The 24,451-nt window shown below is 38.6% G+C and overlaps 2 protein-coding genes across 6 annotated transcripts in view; both read right to left on the reverse strand.

Moving 5' to 3' along the window:
* ppp1r1c (protein phosphatase 1 regulatory inhibitor subunit 1C) overlaps positions 1–5,095 on the reverse strand; it is a 30,300-nt gene extending 25,205 nt beyond the window's left edge. Inside the window, exons 1-2 of one of the 5 annotated variants that reach the window (XM_031892546.1) lie at positions 4,549–5,095; positions 1,694–1,754 (exon numbers count right to left, since the gene is read on the reverse strand). In XM_031892546.1, the coding sequence (XP_031748406.1) occupies positions 1,694–1,754; positions 4,549–4,629 (142 nt within the window). In that variant the 5' untranslated portion in view covers positions 4,630–5,095. The remainder of the gene's footprint in view (positions 1–1,693; positions 1,755–4,548) is intronic. The other 4 variants (XM_031892545.1, XM_012970157.3, NM_001171663.1 and 1 more) reach the window with 4 other exon arrangements.
* Positions 5,096–8,291: 3,196 nt separating this feature from the next.
* itprid2 (ITPR interacting domain containing 2) overlaps positions 8,292–24,451 on the reverse strand; it is a 54,552-nt gene continuing 38,392 nt past the window's right edge. The window contains 10 exon segments of the mRNA NM_001079133.2: positions 8,292–9,412; positions 10,046–10,157; positions 14,266–14,688; positions 16,035–16,100; positions 16,334–16,484; positions 17,045–17,172; positions 17,264–17,341; positions 19,629–20,831; positions 23,083–23,174; positions 23,670–23,739. Coding sequence (NP_001072601.2) covers positions 10,047–10,157; positions 14,266–14,688; positions 16,035–16,100; positions 16,334–16,484; positions 17,045–17,172; positions 17,264–17,341; positions 19,629–20,831; positions 23,083–23,174; positions 23,670–23,739 — 2,322 coding nt within the window. The 3' untranslated portion in view covers positions 8,292–9,412; position 10,046.

Below are 24,451 nucleotides of genomic sequence, written 5' to 3' on the forward strand. Positions count from 1 at the left end.
GTTGGCTTAGGCTCAAAACCTCTTATGTCTGCTGCCCTCAGACCCACCATACAGTCTCACTCCAACAACTGTATGTCTTATATGGAGGGACGCTTGGTAAATGTAAGGATATCAAAAAGTCTTTATAGAGTTACGTGATTTGTATAGCTAGTAACTTTATTTAATCATGGAACTTCTAGGTGGTTTCTCGTATCCTTGTTTTATAATAAGGGGTACATTATCTATTATCTAAGAAACTAATGGCATGGGGGTGATTTATCATAACTTAATAAATCATACAGAGCAGTAACAATATACTATACGGAGCCTTTTACAGCACCCAAAGAGCAGACTGGCAGTTGACCGCTCGAAGCAGACCATTCTTTGAAATCGATGCAGGCATCAGCTTTGATAAATATGCCAGTGCATTAATGTTCCGTCAGGAATGTTTTGATAAATTATAAAAATATTGAACTGCCAGGAATCCATCAATATTCCAGTGTATAGTATATTTGATAAGCCATTTGACACAAATAAATAATTGTACATATGTACATGATGGCATAGCATACTGTAGACTAACATGCATTTATGTATGAATGTTTCCTACATATGACATTCTAGTTTATATGCAACTTGTACTGCCACTTTTCTGTTCCAGTAAGATACAAGATACAACATTTCACTTAGATGAATCAACCACAGTGATAGGTAAAAGCAAGTATTTTTGTATTACTGTATTTGTTCAGTAATGAATATTTTCTATCAGCTAACTGGGATGAAGATATAATACTTGTGGCAATGAATATATAATACTTGTGGCAATGAATATATAATACTTGTGGCAACCCCTTTACTAGACCATTTACATTAGGCTCCTGGTCTCTTTGGCCTTCATAAAATGTACTTTGACCATCTGCTTTCCAAGACTGAGTTGATCCACTTTCAAGGTATTTACATTAGACTCAAGGCCCTTTTACCCCATTGACTGATGCTCATCAGCTCTTTAAGAGATTTACACTGATGGACACATGCTCTCCAAGATGTTTACTCATGGACTGGTTCTCCAAGAGAGTTACATTAGACTGACAGACACACTATTTCAATGAGATTTACATCAGATTGATTGCCATCTGCTCTGTCAGAGCATAGCACATACATGAGATTCAGGCCACTCACTATCCCAGAATCTGTAATCACTGTAATCTGTTCCTTCAAAAAGTATGAATAAATACCATTTTTATATGTTGAAATCCAGCTGCAAAGCAGTTCTTCTCTTTCTGCATTATTTGAAATCCTGGCAGGGGAGGAGGGATTAAAACACTCACAACTTTTCCACAGCTTACAGACAGCATGCAGGAACTACATAACCCACAATACATTGCACAGTAATATTCCTTTCCTTATTGACATCACGTGCAGGGAATTGTGGGATATGGAGGATACAGGCTGAAGGCAGGCTGAGGACAGTCGACTACTGTTACATTTTATTTGAGTCTCAACGTAGTCAGGCAGATCAGCAGGGGAACAGGGGGGCGGACTTAATAACTGTTCCAAACCATATTATTAAAAATCATGAAAAAGGCTGCATATTTTATAATTGATGTATATTGCAAAGTTGCTTGAAATTATGTTTACTTTTCAAAAAGCCCAAGTTGTTTTTGGGTGAAGTTCCCCCTTAAGGTATAATGAATTTTATCCAATATGTACAGACCTGGTGGTGTGTGCTCATTCAAAATAACCAACGATGCGGGTGTGGGTCTTCTCTTTCTTATCTGTACAAAATACAAGGACACTCACATCAGATATTGCATCAGTGATAGTTACTGTATTAATCAGACCAGGCAAGGCTGCTATTCACATAACCTGAACAGTCCCTACTGCTATATAAGGAAAGCTGACAGAATTATCCTACAGCAGTGCCATCCATTGCCTTAAGCTGGCCATACACACACTGATATAATTGTACGAAACAGAGTTTTGTATGATTTTTGAACCATGTGTGGGTTCCAAAGTAACGTCCCAGTAATTTTCCTACCATGGCAATCACTCATTTAGTCAATCAGTCAGGTTAGAAAATTTCAGTCACATAACGATAAAATCTGCGCATCCTTTGGGGACCTAAAATGCATTTCTGGGATGTTACTTTCATACGATTGTTGTTTGCAAATTAATTTATGTTCATAACATCCTTCGATTTGTTAATTTTAGAGCTTTATCCTACACTTTCAGTCTGAATGTTAGTTTTAGATCATTTAAACGTATATCAAAATGTTCGCCGAAAGAAGGCTGAATGTGTATGGCCAGCTTTATTCCAGTCCCGGTAATGACATCTATCTAACAGTATTCCAATAAGTGTTATTCCTATAGTACTAACAAAATTTACAGACATTGTACAGGTATGAAATCCATTATTCACAGACCTATTATCCAGAAAGCTCCGGATTACAGGAAGGCCATCTCCCATAGGCTCCATTTTAACAGAATAATTCAGATTTCCTTTTTCACTGTAATAATAAAACAGTACCTTGTACTTGATCCCAACTAAGATATAATTACCCCTTATTGGGGCAGAACAGCCCTATTGGGTTTATTTAATGGTTAATTGATTCCCTTTTCTCTGTAATAATAAAACAGTACCTGTACTTGATCCCAACTAAGCTCAGTGCTATATTTAGCTCTGGTACCACTCTAGGCACTGGACCTTAATATGCCCCTACATCACGGAAGTGACGTCACACAGTCTGTGAATGACATCACTTCCGCAGTGCAAATCGACCCCTGGGGGTATATTTTATTTTTTATTTTTTTATGATAAATCTAATATATAGGCACCTATTTTAAAATATGGCCCTGACTAAGCTACAATGAATCCTTATTGGTGGCAGTACAATCTTATTGGGTTTGCTTAATGCTTAAATTATATTTTAGTAACAACGTATGGTGATCCAAATTATACAAAAACCCCTTATCCAGAGAACCCCAGCTCAAAAGCATTCTGAATAATAGGTGCCATACCTGTAGATCATTCACAGTCTCTGCCCCAGTGAAGTTTACAATCTAAGGCCCCTATTACATTTTCCCATACAAATTATCCTGCTTGTAGGTTTTTGGAGGAAAACCACCCAGACAAGGGGGAACACACCAATTCCTTGCAGGCCTACATGTCTATAGAATGCATATTTCATACTTGCTTAAGTGATGATCTAATGAAAAATATTTGGTATAACTTTGTTTTCCACATTTGTGTAGGCCTGCCATATATAGCTGTATTAAAATAAACATGGTATTTTAGCATTGTAGTCAGCAAATCTGTTTATAGAAGGAAGAATCACTTCATACATTATAAAACATCTGGGTTTGGCTTTTAGTTGGTTTTTGGCTTGCTTCAGAACTTTATGTCATTACATCATTTTGTCTGCCACCATGTGACTGTGGCAAAATAAGGAGCATTGCTATAAATAATAGTATATCTCTGAGTAATTTAATAAGAGCTGAACCATACAATTTCCACTTCTTCCACTTAAATTGCCCTTTATTATATTATCCGTTGCAATAACTCTCGACTCCCTTTAATAACTAGTATGAAGAGTAAATGTAAATCTTACTCGTAAAATATATTATTCTTTGGGAAATGGAACACAGTCTTCATTTCTCAAAGCAGGATTATAAAGATTCAGTGCAGATAAATAGGTTATTATATGCATATCTGTATCTGCCTTCATACTCAAAGGAATTCTGCTGTGTAACACAAAATATACCATTCGCTCTTCAGCTACAGATACAGATCTATTATCTGGAATACTTTGGAGCTAGGGTTTTCTGGATAAGAGATTTTTCTGTAATTTGGATCACCATATCTTAATAAGTCTGCTAAAATCATTTAAACATTGAATAAACCCAATAGGACAATATGGATCCATGCAGCTCAGTTACCATCAAATACAAGGTCCTGTTTTATTACAGGGAAAAGTAAATCATTTTTAGAAATTAGAATTATTTGCTTAAAATTGACACTATGGGAGATGGCCTTGCTGTAACTCTGAGCTTCTGGATAATGGGTTCTGGGATAATGGATCCTATACAACATTTAAATGCAACTGGGTTTTGTTTCTCAAGATAATTACGATAGTTTTTCAGAGATGAGTGCTTTAAAGCATTTGTTGCATAAGGTTAAAAGAGGCACCAACAAGAAAGATGCTCAGAAATAAACCCCATTTTTATTGCAAATCAGCCCAATTATAACAAAAAATATTACAAATGGTGATTTCCATATACATGTAAATTGTTAAAAAAATCCAGATGATGGATATGATAAAAGTATTTATACATAAGTGAGCAGAGAGGTTCTATCTAGCACCCTATGATTCATCAAAAGGCCATTGCCCCCCCCCTCCCCAGAGTAACACCTACTTACATCTTCATTTATCTACATTTGCTGCCATTCTACATTTATATGTATGTTTAAAAGGAAAAGAACAAACAGAACGTAATTTGATGGTTGAAATGAAAACAATGGCAATAGAAAATGGTGAGCCACTTCCATCTGCAGATACATAAACACAATACCTGTTCTGAGGCCTCTGGGTCCAGCTGACTCTGGAATAATGGCACAGCAAACTGTATTTTCTTGGGACTATTGGGTTCCATTGGTGAGTGGATGGCAGATGAAAGGGAGCCTCCTGGATGAGAGCAGGTTTCTCAGTGACTAGCCTTTGGCACACGCCTAGAAGTGAGTCTGACTGCTACTTGATAATAGCTGTGAATTCCTGGGTTAGCAAGTGGAACTGCATGAACAGAGCAACTCCCTTATTCCACATCAATAGCAATTCTTGAAGCTGGCTTTTTCCCTGAGTCCTTCAGATCGTCTCTGTACAAAGCCGAAAGAACAATAAGCTAATTGTGTACCAGTTTTTGCTTCTGCACATGCCAAGGATTCACTCAGAGCCTAATTGAAAATGCAATGCTAGCCTTGAATGGCCCGGTGCCTTGGGATTTGTCTATTCTACATTACTAGCCGGCTACTCAAAAATGCAATATAAGCTCCCTCTGAGCACTGCTGATGGGCCATTAATATTTCAGCATGACAAATCAGAAAGTGATGAGGCTTTAGCAGCACATATATGATATACATCCCTTTGATTGCTTGGGGCCCTGCATTTAAGCAAGTGGGACGAGCAAATTATGATTAATTAAACATCTCTCATTTGCAGACTTCACTGATACACAGGTATCAGTCAAACGGGTTTGTTTAGACAGCTTATAATAGACATTACTATATCATCATTTATAACAATTACTTTTATTAATTACAAACTCATTAACCATTAGATTAATCTCTTTTTAATTACAGAACCTTTCAGGACCACAGGGCTACTTGAAGCAGATAGGTTTTGCTCAGACTGAAATTAAGGTCAGCCAGAGTTATAAATAGTCTGGCTCATTATCCAGAATAAAGCATGAAAATGCCAAGCAGTTAATATTTTCTGCAGTTTTACTCACATCAGTACCCTGTGAATAAGCTCACACTGTTTCTGTCCGTCTTATCAATCAAGGGGACCAATCTGAAACATTTGGCTCAATTTTGGGCAGATCACAGAAACACCAGAGCTGGGTGGGCAACTGGCATCTTCATATGTCTTTCTGACTGCTGCTGGCCTCCTTTCTAATGCTGCTTGTTTACATTGTTCCATTGGCCCCCAAACATTTAATAAAACCCTGTGGCCCCTAGCATTTCATAGCAGACACAGTAACAGCCTCCTAGGGTGCAATTTATCATATATGTATGGGGAGTGATGTCCCTGTTGGACTGTGAAGAACTGAACTCTGATGGAGGGGGCGGTTGGTGCCAGGAGGTGTGCCACTATGTAGGGCCCTATTTGAGCATGATGCTGAATTGGTTCAATGGGTCCAAGGCCCACTAGCCGACACTAACTGCAAGGTGTTAACTTTTTTTCCCAAAACCAGAAGTGATGTCAATCAGTGTTAAAATTGTAGGATTAGAGGCTTTAATTAACCTGAGTAACCAGGTACCTGTGAATCACCTGCTTGGTTAGGGAACCAGGGACTTTCCAGCTAAAATCCGACCACTTTGAGGGTATTCCGAGAGCACCAGACCCAGTGCAGGAGCATGCCGAAACATGTATCACTTATTTCTAATATACCCCCAGTATCTACCTGAAGGCTCTCTTAGGAATGTTGCACACCAGTAATTTATAGGCAAAGAATATTGCCCATGTGAACATAGTTTCAAAAATATAATCATATAAAGGAAAACTAAAGATGATTAAAATAATTGCCAGCAGGTGAGAAACAGTGGGTGTTGCAGTCAATATGATAGGCACTGCCAGGTATTACAGGGCAAGCAGTCTCTAAAGGGACAGTGCACAGCCTTTTTTAAACCCTGCTGCAATGAATGGGGCTTGTGCGGAACACATTTTTTTAATAAAAGAATATGAAAAAAACTTTCTATTATTTCTTGTCTAAACAGAGCAAACTAAAGCCACATTCTACTTTCTGATCTCAAATAGACCCAAAGTCAAACAAACCAGTAGCTCACCGAGAAGCCTTTGTGCAATGAGCTACTCTTTAGCTAAAAAGATAGGCTGTAGCAGGGGAAATAGAAGTGGTTATTTATAGAGGCTCCTGGATGGATGGTTTGTTCAGCCAGGATGCAGCCTTTTTCAGCAGATTTGGCTGAATCCACAGTCCTGGCCAAACCGAATTCAAAAAATCGTTTTGTCATGGTAACACGGAAGTAGAAAATTTCACCCTTCAACATTCTAATTTTGGGATTCGGATTCCGTTCAGTATTCGGCCAAAATCCTTACAATAAATTCTGGGGTTCAGATGAACCTGAAAAACTGTATCTGGTGCATCCCTAGTTTGATTTTGCTCTTTGAGATCAGGGAGTAGAATAAGGCTTTAGTTTTATTTTCAGATTTTGCTCGTTTATAGCACAAAATAATAAAACTGAAAGAATAGACAAATTCCCTATTGATTACTCCAATGTTAAAAAAGGGGGTGTACGGTCCCTCTAATATAGCTGCACAACTTAGAGAAATAGTTTTCCAATTTGCTTAATAGAAATAACATTTGTTATTTTGGATTTGTGAGCAAGATGTAATTGTATATAAAGTACTAACAGATTGGGGTATATCACATGCCTCCAACAAAAACACAAAAGAAACCTTTCAGTGCTTTTGATGCCCAAGGTAAATAAAAAGGTACAGCGTGTCCTTTGCAGATTAATGACCTTTAATGAAGCAGAAAGGTCACTGTGATCTGCTTACCAAACAAAACCTAGAATTACATTTGGGGAAATAAATGATTTTAGCTGGAACTGGCTTACCATTTTGCCAGATATTTCTGATCGATAATATAAGGTGTCGGTGTTTGTACACTTGTGGTCTCATAAAAACTACCTCCTTGACCGTTTATATGCTGGGCACTTTGATCTTATGGCTCCACACATTGCCAAACATTACACATCATGGGATAGACTAAAAAGTTTGAGAGGCACAGCGCGATTTATATTGCACCTTGCTAACTTATATTGATAAAGGGAGTTTTTTGATTTAAAGGAGAACTAAAACTTAAAGTAGTAGGCTGGAATTGCTGCACATTGTTGGACTTCTGTACCAGCCCAAGGCAACCACAGGCCTTTAGTAGGGAAGATCTGAGCCCCCAAAGATGCCCCCAGTAGCCTCCCATTTTTTTTCTGCTGATTCCCTGCATATGCTCTGTGCTTCTGTCACTTACCTGAGCTTAGGGGCCAACACACAATATACTGTATATAAAAGTCACAATATCAAGCTGATTAGAAATTAAGTCAGAATTAAAATACATGGCAGCTCTGAAAACAGTGCAATTAGCGTTTAAATTTAATAATCAGTCCTGTGGCGTCAACTCACATGACAGGACAGTCATTTTCTGCTTGGCAATTTGTTACTAACCCTGTAGTGGATCAAGGGAAAGGATGTAAAAGGGCAATATACTGAAACACATATATTCCCCTTTGGCGAGATTCTTCAATAGGCCATTTAACATAATATAAACTATCTATCTGTTGGTTAAGTATTCATTCTGGTGTTATAGTTTTCCTTTTACTATTCACAATCCTGATCAGGATCATCACCAGAGAGCCAGTGATAGGAATAGACATGGTCAGAAAGGACAGCTGCCAACCCCTCTCAGCCTTTTATGATCAGGTATGGAGGAACAGGGCCATATATCTGAGTGTGGGTGGTGCAGTTTAGGAGGGGGGCCCCTCTGCAGTTTTCTGAACAAACCAAGTAAAAGACGTACAAAGATTTATGCAAAATAAATACTTTATTTATATATTTAGAAATCAGCCCTTGTGTACTGTATATATATATTTTGTTTGTTAGACTTTTAACAGAACACTTAGAATCAATGAAATCTTCTAATCGGAGCTCAGCAGAACATTAAATGATGAAACCTGCGCAAAGGTTTTCAGTCAAAATCCCAACAAGATTCCATGTGCCACAGCATGCCTGGTCTGAGATCAGCTTCACACAGTGTCAGAGAGGAACTAAAACCCACATGACTGGATAGTGAGGACAAATGTGCTTTGCAATCGCATTTCGCTTCCAGTCATCAGTAGTACAATGCGTCCAATCGCACTGAAAATGGTTTGAAACGTGTGGGAAACAGCATTAAAAAATAATAGTGTTAAAAAATGTGGCACATTTAAAAAACAAAAAAAACTGAGCAACCGGAAAATCATTTAAATACTTGTGAAGGAAAACAGCTTTCAGTGTAAGAACTTGAAGTAGTTTAGGCAGGGTTCACCACACAAGCACAAAAGGAAGGGGGGAGGGTTTAGAATATACATATATATATAGCTCTGTCTTGAATTGAATACAGCAAATATTCAGAACGTTGGCTTAATGTGGCACTACACAGCAGTAGAAAATAAAAGTTTGTTGTAAGCTCTCAAAGTGAATCACATATTGCACAGTTGATACCTCATGGAGGTCAGTGTCCAAGCTAGACAGATTAAGGTAGATTTTAAAGTTCACCGTTTTGCCTATTGCAGCGCATTGCTCCGCTACGCTGTCCATTTTCCTTTAGCAGTGGGAAGGTAACATATTAGAAAAAGAAAAATAATTCAAGTTTTTCAAAACAAAAAGAAATTAAAAAAAAAAAAAATGAAAAATGTTTAGGGGGAAAACAGCACAATGAAATAAATACAATTTATAGACCTCCACAGTTCACTTATTGGGAACAAGCAAAGTGTCTAAATAAACACATGGGTTCAAGGCAAATGCACAAGTTAATTTAGACAAACAGTAGGTTGTGTCAGCAGCATAATTCTCTCCTGAATGTTGTGCTTGGCACCACGACTAGTTTCATTCAGGGGGGTTTCTGTAGATTTTTTGCCAATGGACCCAATTCATGGCGACTCGACCTGTGGGAGTAAAGAAATGATATATAAAAACAAAGACAATTTGGTCAATGGTATTTTTTTTAAAAACTAAAAAGGGATAGTTCACCTTTAAATGAAGTTTTAGTGTGATGGAGAGTTAGAGTCTGAGACAATTTAGCAATTGGTTATCATCTATTTTTTTAATGATTTAAGTTTTTGTTTGGCAGCTCTACAGTTTGCAATATAGAAGAAAATGTTTATTTGCCATTTTGCACAGATTATAATTGAAATTCTTGTTGTGGAATAGAAGCTACTCCATGTACTTGCAAGGCAGATAATTACATTAAATAATCCCCCAGCATATTGGACTCCTGCTAACAAAACTAATTATTTACCTTGCTAGCTTCAGTCTACCTGGAGTAAAAACAGATGTATGTTCTGCACAAGCCCTATTTCACTGACCCCATATTGAAAAGGGGGGAACAAGGTGCTTAAATATTTTTGTGTAATAATGGCTTTCTTTAGAAAGAGAGTTTCTAGAGGACATATGTCAAATTCCAGATGTACTACATATATTTCAGGGGTGGGAGGAGTAATGGGTTCAGTGGTTGCTAGGCACTTTGCACATTGGAATTATTTTCAAATTAGGTTTTCGCTTACTATTCAAGTACTTGCCTCAAACTCTCCCATCAGCTTTGCCATCCAAGGAGCGAATTGGAGAAGACACTGCAGCAAGGAGTCCACTTACAATCTCTCTTCGAATATCTCCAACAATTGATTCTTTTATCTAATTGAAAATGATGACACATTTAAGCACAATTACAAACAAATAAGCATTTCTTAAAATTCTGTATGAACTTTACGGTGTTAAATTGGCCCCGCTTGGAGGAGCTGGCATTCAGAAGCAGGTTATATGAAATAAGAGGTACCAAGGCCTACAGTAGACAGAAGAGAAATCATGTTTGTACAAGGTTGGAATGCCCTAGTCAATCAACAGGGAGCAAATATCAAACAAAAATTGGTTTTCAGTGCAGTTTGGCCCTTTCGGAATGACAAACGGTCCACCTTAACTCTTCAATGGTATTGGATACCAATAAGGATGTTGTTGTAGGACACAGGCTGAACAAATAACAAGCAAGGCTGACTAGACAATAGCAAGAGATCAGTAGAGACATTCCTTATTGGATCACTGGAGTTTTCCCTAAGACAGTGTCAGTGATCAAGCCTCATACAAGAGCAAACCTTACTGGTTCTTCTAGTCGTGATACAGTGTAAATATTAGACATAGCTATGCAGGTATGTTATAAATAACTTGGATAAAACAGAGCCAGCATCGGAAAAACAAACCACGAGATCTCCCATCTGTCTCCAAGAAATATCTTCTATTAAACAATACGGAACACGACATACCCAGTGCCGTTTCAGCATTTTCCCTGCCACAAAACTGTCCGGTATATCAACTAAATCAAGCCATACTGACAGCAGTGCAACGGAGCAGACAAACTGACACACGTAGATGTCCTAATATTTGAAGCAATTTAATAAACACAGATAGAATTTATGCTCATGGCATCTACAGACAGATGCCTTAAAGGACCAGTTACACTAAAGTGCCAGAACTTCATATACATTTAAATACCCTGCCTACAAAATTATGTATTTGTCCAACTGGAAGCACATGGGCCATATCAGGTTGTCCAGGAGATTTTTATTGGCCAGCTCCCATCATGTACTATGGCAGATTTTGGTAGAGGTTTTGGGGATACAATTACCTACTAGCCAGCAAATGGGGCAGGCAGTCTTATATCATGGACCCCAACAGGGGCAGGTCTTATTGGGAAAAGGGCAGGGTTTCACTTGGGTCTGGGCATTGCTTTGGTAGATCAAAGCGAGGAGTAAATATTGATAAAATGCCATTCATTCATCACTCTCCACAAACATACAGGACTAAAATTTCAGAAAAATAGGATTATTCTGGATATACAGATAAAAAATGTATAATTGTGACACATTTTACAAGGGTTTAGCTATAAAAAAGCAAGCGAACATTATTTCAGCTGGAACTTTCAGAATTCTATCACAAGGAAAGAATTTTTTGCAAAGGTTGGAAGGAATTTTACAACAGACTATGCAAGCAAACAATATGCTGACAAAGCACTTTCCCAGGCTATGGTGATGATGGATTCCTGAAGTTTTGAAAGAGCCAAATGAAATGTAAAAAAACACATACTTAGATTGGCTGGCTGCATGTAGTCTCTGTAGCCAAGCCCAATCTCACACTGTGCAAAAAGCCACAGCTACAGTCACAACTGCGCTACCTAGGAAATGGGGCGTCTAAGTACAGAATTAATGTGCAGCATTCCGAAACTGGTATATAAGGTGCACTTAGATTGTGAGCTCTATGGGATAGGGATTTCCTCTCGCCCACATCTCAACATGTGAAGCAAATCAGTATGTATCTGTAAATCTGTATATATTTATGCATGTTACTCTGTATAGATATTTTTAATTTTCATACAAACGTTTGCCCCTGCTTTTACTATAACTTTATGGCAAATACAGAGTGCTGCATATAGAGCAGCGCTATGTAATTTTACATTATACGCTCAGTTACATTATACACACAGCTATAGAAAGGAAAGCTAACTAGTAACGTTGGGCACGTGGCCAGCTGACATCAGTCTAGAAGCTTAGAGCTCTGAGTAGCACCAGTATTTGCGTGGATCTTCTGAGAAACCTAAAAATCTGAGCTAATACCAGATGCCCCAGGGCACAAGACTGACATCACTTGGCTGGGGCTCGTTTCATTAATAAGCCAACTATATGCTAGAAGGTTACATTAAGTGAATGTTCTCTATGAAATAGAAACAAAGAACAGAATATAACTATGTGTTCACAAATGTAGTGTAAATATTACTTTAGGGTAGCAACAACACACAGCAACAAGACTTTTGCTTTCATTAGCCTTAAAGAAGTAATGCACATTTGGCAGATGCCTTGTGGGTGACTGCAAAATACTTCTATAAGTGCCAGATGCTAGTACAGGTGTGGGACCGGTTATCCAGAATGCTTGGGACCGAGGGTTTTCCAGATAAGAGATCCTTCTGTAACTTGGACTTTAACTCTACTAAAAATCACTGAAATATTAAATAAACCCAAAAGAATTGTTTTGGCTCCAATAAGGATTAATTATATCTTAGCTGAGATCAAATACAAGGTGCTGTTTTGTTATTACAGAGAAAAAGGGAATACATTTTCAAAATCTGAATTATCTGATTAAAATGGAGTCTATGGGAGACAAGGGTTACGTAATTCTTAGGTTTCTAGATAATGGATACCATACCTGAATAGGGTAAGGGCAGGGAAGAGGATAGCACCTGTGAGATAAGACAAGAGTTGCTGTACAGAAAAAGCACAGCAGACGTAGCATAACTAAAGCTTAACTAAAGAAGTAGGCTAGAAATGCTGTACATTATGCTGTGGGCTTCTGTACCAGCCCAAGGCACCCACAGCCCATTAGCAGGAAAGATCTGTGCCTCCAGAACAGCCCCCAGTAGCTCCCCATATTGTGGATTGCTCTGAAACCAGTGCAATCAGCAACAGAAATTGAATTATCAGCCCTGTAGCATCAGGTTCTATGACAGTGGTTGTCGCAAATCATCAAGCAGAAAAGTAAGTTTAGCTTCTCAATAGCTGCTCAGAGCCCACTTAGCATGTGAGTGTCACTGACAGAATCCAAGATGAGGAACTCCTGTGGCAAATGTGAAGGCCTGGTTCATTCTTGTTATAGAGATGCTAAACCTTTAAGTTGGCGTATTAGGCTCAGTATGTAAGATTCAGCACTTCTAGCCATAATGTTTTTTAGGGTATAATACTCTTTTAAACTGAAAGCGCTACCTTTATTTTAAAATAAAAAAATAAATTTTGAGCAAATATTCAAGTAAATTTAAAACCCACAAAATGATTTTTGGTTTCATTCTGTGTTGTGGGGTAGAAGACACACAAATCTTTATGTAAAGAATGATGTAGGCTGAGCATGCAGACAATGCAGCCCTTTCTTCCCTCTGCACATCATGTGCTCCTCACAGGCAGAAAAGAGCCACATTGGATAGAAAGAACTGTTAATGATGTGGGTATACAAAAATATTATTGTAATTTTCAGTCATGCACTACTAGCTATTAGAAACCACACTTGCAAGTTAGAGACCATTTTAGATCAATCAGTAGAAGGTGCAAATGATCAGATAAGGTAGGTACATCAAACCTGAGGATGGCCTAAAGGTCCCCATACACAGGCCGATTCTAGCTGCCGTTATCGGTCCCTTAGACCGATTCGGGAGCTAATCGTCCCGTATATGGGGACTACCGACGGGCCTGCCCGACCAATATCTGGCCTGAAATCGGCCAGCTCTCGATCGGGCAGGTTAGAAAATCTAGTCAAATTGGGGACCGCATCGGCTTGTTGATGCAGTTCCCGGACCAAATTTGCCTATGCCCGTCCTTATAATTTGGCCCTGGGGCCAAACGATCGAATTAGCCTGGATTCTCGCCAAGCGAGCGGATCTTAAGGTGTATGGGTACCTGATTTCAGTAAAGTAAAATGTAACGAGGGTCACTTCCATCCGAAAAGAAATACTACAATAAATAAATAATATAATAAATAACTATAGATGAATAACGGTACAGTTTCTGGTTTCCACATACATTTATTATAAAATCACAAATATTCCAGAGGATATTTACATAGCATGCCTGATATCAATCCTTCTTTACATAGTAAATAACAGGAAATTATTCAGTAATAATTTGTAATCTGTAGTAGTTGTAATGTCATAATTGTAGAGGAATTGCCCCATGGGGCATAACTGTATAAAGGTGCAAATGCAGAAGCTTACCTCGCGTATTACTTGCTGCAGCTCTTTACTCTCCTCAGGAGACCATCTGGTACTCTCATTAGCTGGGGATGCAAACGAAACCTGCTCGGGTTTCTCTGTAGGCTCAACTTTTAATTTCCCATAATTCTCTGGCGATTCATCATTGACAGGCTTCTGAATATCGCCCTCTCTAGCCGGAGGACTTGGCGTCAAAGCAACAGATGCCCGAAACACATTTTTGCTTGGGGAAGCATGAGGTTTTGATTTGTCGATTGAGTCACACGAGCTTGTTAATCCTTTCTTATGTTTATGGAGTGGACTTGAATAGAGAGAGGAATTATCAGAGGCCATGGAATCGCAGCGGTCTCTGCCATGTCCTATACTCAAGTCCTCAAGTCCCAACTCAGATTTTAGGTGAGTCTGCTCTCTAATAAGTTCAGTCACCTGCAAATAAAAGGAACATTGACTTGATATGTGATTATATCTGCAAATTATACAACAGTGGCTGTTCTAAAAAAAAAAATAAAGGGATGTATGAGACATTCTACCAAACAAATCACTTGGCAATGCTAGCCATTCTATCAGCTTACATAACAAACTGCATGTTCTGGGTGGATGAAAGTAACTGGTTGCTCTTCTGGGAAGCAATATGGCAGCTTCTACCCATATATAAAAACAAATTACTTTAATAAACTATGGTCCCTTTTTAACCTTCTACTTTAATGAGCTTACATTTGGCGCACCTCAGTGATTTTTACCCCTCCTTCTCTTTTAATCCTCAATATAAAATGAAGCACAACAAAATCAAATTTAATTATTAGCAACTTTAAATTATAAACTTTGAAATATTGTTAACGTAATTTCTATTCAGTATCTATTGCAGCATCTATCTGTCCTTTTCTATTTCCTGCACTGCTGGTTTTGACTACTATCACTGAAACAATATCGTCCGCTCTCCTTCAGTATGGAGACAACCATGCATGTTGTCAAAAAAAAAAAAAAAAGATAATTTTAATGGACTTCCTTGTGTAAGAGAACAAAGCTACTTCACCCTCTCCTCACAAATCACTGCTAAAAGGTAAACACTGGATAGACTGGCTATGGAGCAAGCGGGTTACGTAGCCCCTTTCTCTTTAATGAACAAACTGGTGTACCCCCTTGCCATGCTGCCGAGAGCACGGTTGGGAACTTTATAGGGGCGGGTTACATACACAGAATGCCTCTTTCCAGTTTTCGAATGGAGGTCACCAACCCTAGCAGCCAAAAAGAAAGCCTGTGAGGCTACACTTTTATTATCACTGGGATATGCATAGGAGAGACACTAAATACAAAGATAACTATTAAAAAATAAGGGCATCTATTTCTCATTGCTAGGGTAAATTGGACCATAGCAACCAGATAGCACTGAAATTCCAAACTGAACTGTGATGCTTCTCTGTTCACTTATATTGCTCCTGTCAGGTTGACAGTTACATTAAGTTATACAGGTGAGTACATTTCAGAAGCACCAAACAAAGCAGTAAGAAATAATAGCCGATTAGAACAGTTAATAGCAGCGAATGTGAGAAAACGTGCTGCAACAAATTTCAAGGGGAAAAAGTTGCTTAAGGTGAGAACCTGTTGAATAGCTGGAAGTCTAATGTGAATAGTAATTTGACTTATACATCAACAAGGTCTGGATCTGATAGGATCTTGAGCCGTTGATAAAAGGTAAAAGCATCCCCGTTTACGGATTGCTCTTAGCCAGATCTCAACAGAACCTGTTAGGTCTAGCCCAAAACTAAACTTACTGGCTCTATGACATTCAGAGGAGAAGAGAAAGCCAGGTTGTCAGTACTCCTGCCTCGATACATTCCCTAAGGAGGAAAGAAGAAAAGGTATTTACGTCATATTTAATACCCTCTGTAACATAAGGGAGACTAAAAATAAAGATTACAAAAAAAATTCTACCTGTCTTTAATGCAGAAAGCCAGCAAGAAGAGAAAGTTGGGAGACAAAAGGCATTATACACACATGTGGAACTATACTGAATAGCAAGCAGCATTATTAAATATCATTATATAGCCCTCTGCGCATTTAAAAAACATACCATGGCAGAATGCCGCTGAAAGGGGGAAGAGACATGAAAGTTCCTCAGTTGTTCCTCAAGAGCCAAGAGCCGTTCGTCCAGCTGAAGTTCCAGCTCTTGCAGCTCCATCCGTACAGAATTTCTCAGGCCCTGTAGCTGGTCAGCTTCATACCTGAAAACGAAAGAGGGATCATTTTTCAGAGCATAAGAAACTTTAGCCACCTAAAGGGGCATCAATCTAAAATATGTTTTCTAGTATATGAAACCACAGGTATGAACATGCACAGATACAATTCTATGTCTTCATATATGAATAGGGCTTTCAGTGACATTATGATCTGCCTATACAACTTCTATACACAGCTTATAGGGAACCTAAACCCTTTACATACCCAAGATTAAAAATAAAGAATAACAGAGGGTGAATGCCTTGGGGATGCAGTAACACTCTATTCTTCTGCTTTTTAATATATATAAGTAGCAACAAGAACCCTTGTGGGACAAAATACACCAGGAAACTGGCATATCTGCTCGTTTAGCTATGTCCACTCCTGGTGGGATTTTCAAACCTGCTAGATAAAGATTTGGCTGTGAAAATTGACCAGATATCAGTAGGGCAGTCCATAAGAAGGTCTTTATACACAGAAAAATAAGCTATCAACTTAATTTGGAGGGGCAAATCAGCAGCTTTTTTTGGCCCGTGCATGGCCAAAGGTAAGATCTTCTGTGTACCTTTCATCCTCAGTAAGATGCTGGTAGACCATTGTTTGCTGGCGCAACATGCTGAGTTCCAAATCCATCATTTGTGTTCTAAATAGGTTAAGACTTCTCCTCATTATCTGAAGCTCCTGGAAGGTATTCTGGAAAACAACAGCAAACACAATTCAGTATAAAATAGGATAGACAGCTTTAGCCAGAATATGTAGAACAATTCTGCATAAACAAACTCACCTCATACAGTGGCAGAACAGAAGATCGCTGCATGCTGAATCCACTCGCAGACCCATCGCTCCCTCGCATTACAGAGTGCTAAAGGAAAGCACATTGTTCCATTATCGGATTTAATATACCTTAATGCTAGGATTAAAAATTCAGTTTTATATCATGGATGGTAATACACTAAGTACACCAAATAATGGTGCTTTTTACAGCTTATACAACTAGGCATGTGTTACACGTAAAGATTATAGCATGGTTGCCAGGCTTGCTTTAGCCACATTTAAAAAGCAGCGCCAAATCACTTCCAATCACCCTTCATTGCTACCTATAGGAACCTACTGAAAGCACCATGAGTACAGGAGGACAAGCACCCCAAAGGAGTATGCGAGAGTGGCCTAAAGCACATGCTGTTCCGCGGAGACTGATTCAGAAAGCAATAGACTAGAATGTCAGCCAAGAACTACACAAGTGACTACTTAGAACTACACTAAGAAAAAGGAAAAAAAAAAAAAGGATTAATTACAACAGAAGATTAGAATTTCAAATCTGAAATTCCAAGGGGAGAAAGAGAAGAATTGTAAGATATAGAACTACAAAGCAAGCAGAAAGAAAGCAATCAACAGGAAAATTAATTAACCTGGGTTTTTGGTACTGAGTGTCACTTCAAATACAAATACAAAAACATTATATAATCAGAAATAAAGCTTTCCCGGTTAAAGGGGCAGTGTACCTCCTTGTTTAACAGGAGTTCAATGAATACTTCTAAGTATACTATGTCTATTATCTGTAAACCAAATCTGACACAGCAAAAGGGGCTGGAAGGGGTAGTTTATCCTGAGCTCATTGTGGTATTGAGCTGATTAAGGGAGGTAGCAAGCATAAAAACAGAATGATCCGTTTGAATGATTTAAACATAATTTTATAAACATACATAGATTTTTTTTACATTTAAAGAACAGGATTATATTTTCAGCACAAGTTCTATTTGTATTTATCTCTATACTTGAACGCTAAAGGTTTCCCCTACCCCGAAAACATACGTATTTCTAAGCAATGTTCCAATATACATTCATTAATGATTTTTTTTTTCATGGTTTTAAAAAGTGTTTGTTTATCCCCCGGTCTCCTCAGCATGCTTGCAACATTGCTATCAAAAGCCAGCCTGTCTGACTCCCGAAACAATTACATTTATAAATAACTTTGAAAATAGACTAGCATTTTAATTAGTATAATGGAAAGTTGCTTAGAATGACATTTTCTGTCACTGTGCACATAAGTTTCGAGTGGAGATCCTGTGAGGGATTCGGTCATGATTTTTATTATACTGTTTACATAGCAAATAATTCACTATAACTTTTAAAATGTTATTCTTGAACCAACAAATGTATTTTTTTTTTTAGCTGTAATATTGGTGTGTAGGCACTACCTATCACTCCAACAAGGAAACACGGCTGTTGCACCCTGGGAAATCATTGCTAGCACCATGTTAAATTTCAAAATATAAAAAATAATCTGTTTGTGCTTTTGAAAAATGGATTTAAATGCAGGGTTCTGCTGAAGAAGCTCTATTAACCGACGCGTTTTGTGCTTATTCCTTTAAGCACTGCTTTTTATATCTTCGGTTTCTCTTGCTATTCATAGCATCAGATTTGTGTTACCGTATGCAAAACTTGTCATCAAATAGTACTTTGTAATACATCTCTTTTACAAAGCAAGGGGAAAAAACAAGAAAAGTCTATAAATTTCTTACAAAGCCCATAAAAGGCTACTGAATAATTCAGCAACCATTGTAGTATTTTGCCATGCTACCGTGTTGCTTATAAATTAATTGTTGTTGTAAGAGTTAGGCTTAAGCCACGCGAGGCTGACTCTTGGCCTGCAAATAAATGCAGTTCAAGAATCAGCCCCTGTGCTCCAATCAGCTTTCAGATGTACCTGCATCCAGAGCCACTGTGTCAGTCCGGAAGCAGGCACACAGAACAGATTTTGGCATGAAATGCTGGAGTATGCATTTTGGCTTTGAATTCTGCTCAGTGTTCCTGCACCCAGACCTGGCCGGTGCAGTGACTTTGGGTGCAGGCACATGCAAATGCTAATAGCGGCCTGTGTCTGCAGGATACCAGACCTGTTGCAAACATTGCAACTGCCATTAAATTTCATTACCCCTTTAGTGCTTACCTCTGACCTAAATTCTAATAAATATTTATTATTTAATAGCTGTTAAGTTTAGTATTGCACAGGTGGTCATTCATCTATATGACCACTGGAGATCACCCCAAAGGAAGCCATGAACCCCAAAGAGGCTGAAAACATTCACTTGAAGGCAATGCTCCAATACTGACACTCTTTAGTACAAAAGGGTAATACAAGTTCTTACCTGTGAAAGGTTCTGTAGTGAGCTTCTTATGTCATGCAGCACTCTCCGTAACTGCATTTCAGTAGTAGATGGTGGGGAATTTACAGGCAGCGTACATCCAGAGCAAGACCTATGGAGTGAGCCATAAGGAAACCGGGAAGCTACTGGACAAGTAAAGGGTGAGATAAAGTTCCCACACGGTGCTCCAGAAAAATTAGGGACACTGTGTGTGCTCCATGCTCTTCCATGATCACACAATGGCTTTTCGTGCCAATCCGAAAGCAGTGAGTGCAGAGAACAGGAAGATTGTGACCTGTGCGATGCATGTGTAGTGCAAGACTGGGGCCTTGGATGAGGATCTTCTGGTATTTTGTGTGGTCCACTTTTGTGCATCTCTTTTAATTCTGATTTAGGAGAGATATAGTCAGGTTTGGAGTTAGTGTTGGGGTCTTCCTCTATTTGTTCCAAGCAGTCTTCCTCCTCTGGAGTATACTTGTAGGAAAATGTAGGTGGGCTACACACAGTTGCTTTGCCAGATGTTAAAACAATATTTACCTTGGATACAACTCTGACTGGATTAAGCAGGGCAGAAGGCAATGACTGTGTCCTCCTTAGTGGGTAGCCGGAGTTGGAGAAATTCTCTCTCTTTTTTATCAGGTCCTTTGACGTGATCATGCTGCGACCGGTCCTAGAACTGGCCTCCCCTGAGGAACTGAGAACTTTCATTTGCGCTCTCTGCAATGCTACATGTACACGGTCCAGAGAACAGGAACTATTTTTTTCTGAACGGCAAAGATTATATTCGTAGTCTGAATAAGAATCCACCAGCTCAGATATATGATGGGTGGTATAGGGAACGGTTTCATACTCACTACCAGTGTCAATTTCACTTTCAGCTATATAGTCCTGAGGCAAGTCAGATTCTTCAGCAATACACTCCATGGCAGAGTGTAGGTCCTCATGGGACTTGCATTCCTCTGATGGATTAATTTGTTCCGAGTCCATGTTTAAGCTTTCTGCCCTACTTTCCTGATGGTCACTGAAAAATGCTTTGCTTTCCACCATAAAACTTGGAGTTAAGAACTGATCCTCTAGGTCAAAGTCAGTGGACCCTGGCTGCTCAGTTGCTAATGGTGTTCTAAGGTCCTCTCCCACCGACGTTACAGTTGTTTCACTGTCACAGCTGTCAGCGCTGCTTCCCATGGCTTGCAATGATTCCTGGCCCTGTTATGAAAAGCATAACATATCAGTTTAACCCCAAGAGATCATGTTTTACAGAAGCAAGAAACAGTGTAAGGGAAGTTTACTATATACATAGGCACTATAAATATAAAGCTTTACAGTATTTATAATCTTGCCAGTAGATGGCACTAAACTTTGACAAAATATACCTCCTTAAAGACTGACATTACTAAACAATTTAAAAAGACAGAAGTTTCCGGTTCATTATCCATAAGCATCAGAAAATACTCAAAAGGTACAATATCATGTGTAAGTATCCAGAGTGGTAACAATTATTGGCTCCCAACTGAAACTCTCTTTAGGGCCTTTGTCTTTGGATCATTAAAAAAAGATAACCTATTGTGTACACATTAATTGAAACTGTGTATCAGTGTTGGCTGTTCTGGGCCCACTATGCAAGGGATCCCAAACTACCGGGCCAGGGACCGGCAACGGGACGTGGGCTGTGTTGAACTGCGCCACCTCTGGTCCTAAATTACCTGTTATCTCAATTCCCCAATGTTTTACACAGCCATGACAACAGCAATGTGAAGCCCTGGAAGCTTTCTACGGATCGCGACAAGGGCCAAAGTACTTAAAGCTCCATACTAAGCATCAGGGGATGTCAACACTTAGGTGGGAGTAAGAAAAGCAAGGGGACTGGGCGCATCTAGTTGCAGGGAAACAAGCTCAGGTCCCCCACTGATTTTGCATTATGATGAGCTGTATTATATTTTATAATGTTATAATAATAATAATAATAAAATAAAGTGCATAATATAAAATCCTGTAATAATTACATTTACATCACATATGTAATAATTCAATTATATACTATGCACTAGTTGTGCCACCCCCCCCCCCCCCCCCCACAACCCTGGTCCTTGGAAAAATTGTCTTGAAACCGGTCCGTGGTGCAAAAAGTTAGAAACCACTACACTATACTCCTGACTACCCTGCAACAGCTCAGTCTATTTTCTCTAGATAAAGGCTCAGATTCTTGACCAAGTTTGGGCATGGGTAAAATGGCTTACACGACAATTAGTTTAAAGGTAAACTTCACCTAAAAACGTTCTTTTTCCGTAAAGAAATAAATTGTAGTACAAAACAGCGTTGCAAAATACATTTTATAACAGTTTTCAATGGTTTTTCAAAAGTTATTTGTAAATGTAATTGCTATTGAAAGCAGTGTCTGAATGTTTCAGGAGTCAGAGCCAGGAGTTCAGAGAATATTAACAAAGTTCAGCTACATTGTTTCATTTAAAAAACACAAAGGGTTAAACAAACCCTGATTTCAATTGGAACTACTTTAACCACTTTAAGGCTAATGTCCCATGAAAAGATTAGCCGCCCACGATAGATCTCTGCTACTGCGTGACTAATCTCTCTAAAATGCCTTTCCAAAGGGAATCGCCAGTAGAGAGGCCTCACTGAACCCCTCGCCTAATGGTTTAAAATTTAGTGGAGAACACAACTTTCCTTTTTGCTAAAGGTGCTTAGAATAACAGTAAACAGCTTTTAAGTGGAGATCCCATTTAACTTAAGGCTGTGTCAAAGGAGATTACTTACTATACTTACTAAGAAGCCATTTTTTGTACCATAAACATCAAGCTACCAACTTTTGAGAGAAAATGACAGATACTGCCTTCTTTGCCAGGATATGGTGGATATGGTGGAAGGTCTATCTATCTATGCACCAGAATAGGGGACCTAATGCTGATGCACATGCCCAGGATACACAATTATAGGCCTCAAGGAGGGCAGGGTAACGTGAGAAGGGCAGTAACATCTATAAAGCACCTAATGGAAAGTGAAAGTAATTTACAATATATGATTGACAGCTCTGATTTTTAAATAAGGTTTTAATGTGTATGGGTGTTTTAATTAAAAAAAGAATTTGGGCTTTGACTTGCAAAGGACTTTTATTATACAGCTTTTTATATGTGGATGGCAGGTCCCCTTTAATGGGCACCAGTTTCAGCTTTGCTAAATGTGGCCAGTGGGCCATGTATTGCAAAAGGATTTTGCCTCGTGGCGTCTTTTAAATGTAAATGCAATTTATATACATATATGTTAGGTTGAAAAAAGACACAAGTTCAACCTTTCAGGTCTACATGAAATGGACTCCAAGATGGCAATCGGACCAGTCACTGGACCAACTATAAATATGCACAAAAATATATCTTTATGATACATGTTCATCATCTGATTCATACAGATATAAATGATGTGTAAATAAGAAATGATGGCTTACTTGGGCAAGACTGGCTAAAAGACAGTCTGCAGATGTGTCTTCAGCAAAGCCGCTACTATCAGAATGCTGGCTGGCAGTCCTCAGCAGGTTATCTGCAAAGATCAATACAAACAGAGTATTTTTAGCACAAGCTTCAAACAGTTCATTTTTGTACACACAAAATTCCCACATACATCAGATTCACTATTCAGATTCAATGTTATACATTTATGACTTGGAAAAAAGTGCAGGAAAAAAGTTTGTTTAAACAACTACTTTATAAAAAAAATATTTTATAGTATAGCTGTAAGAAAAAAAGAATGGAAGATTAAATATCAATGTAGTTTCAAATAGTATGAGGCTATTGGGGGGGGTCACTGACTCCCTTAACAAAAAAACTTATGCTTTGTGTGGTTACATATTTATCGCTTATCTTTCTGTGGAGGTGAGGTTTTCCCTATCCATCTTACATTTGGACTTTCAAACAATTGCCTGGTTACTAAGGTATCCAATTCCCTAGAAACCAGAATTTCCTCTTTGCATATAAAGAGCAGCTAAATAAGGGCTTATCTCACAGTAACAATGCCAGTGAAGTTATCTGAAGTTACCTTTTCCCAACTTTTCTATGGCGTGGCACGTCGGAGGGTTGAGTGGAGGCTCGTCTTCGGAGCCCTGCAACTAAAAGAACGGATGGAGTTAGTGAAATATAAAACAACCGCACAGCACTACCGTTTATCTTGGCCGTAGCATTTGGTACAGTTCTAAAATAAAGTATCAGCGCATTCCATAAAAGCTGGTTTCCTGCAACAGTCCAGATTCCAGCAAGCAATGAACAGTACTGAAAGAAAAGGAAAACAAACGTTCTAAAAAACTGCCCGGGAGATTTTATAGGAAAAGCGGAAGTCTCTTTTTAAGCGCATTTTTAAAACAATGAAAGCTACTTAAAAATGACAGAAAATAAATCATCATTTACCAAGGCTATTTCTGGGGCAGTAAACATAAGAGCACAAATACGAAGCCCGTCCATGTTTGTTCAAAGCAAAGTATATAATTCAATTTTCAATATACAATTCCCTCCCAAACCCCTTGTGACTGTTTTGTTAGAAGTCTCATATTTTGTGATAAAAATAGACAAAAGGTATAGATACACATACAGGTATGGGATCTGGTATCTGGAGACCCATTGTCCAGAAAGCTCAGAATTAAATGGAAGGCCATCTTCCATAGGCTCCATTTTAATCAAATTCAATTTAAAAATGATTTCCTTTATACCCCATACTAACATAGTTGCTAGTCTAAACCTCCCTACTAGAAACTTTAGTGGGATGTCCTTAGTAATCAGTAAAAATAAAGTAGTGGGAGGAAGTCCTTAGGGCAGTCAGCACATAAT

This window comes from Xenopus tropicalis, chromosome 9, assembly GCF_000004195.4.
Source record: "Xenopus tropicalis strain Nigerian chromosome 9, UCB_Xtro_10.0, whole genome shotgun sequence".
NCBI lineage: Eukaryota > Metazoa > Chordata > Amphibia > Anura > Pipidae > Xenopus > Xenopus tropicalis.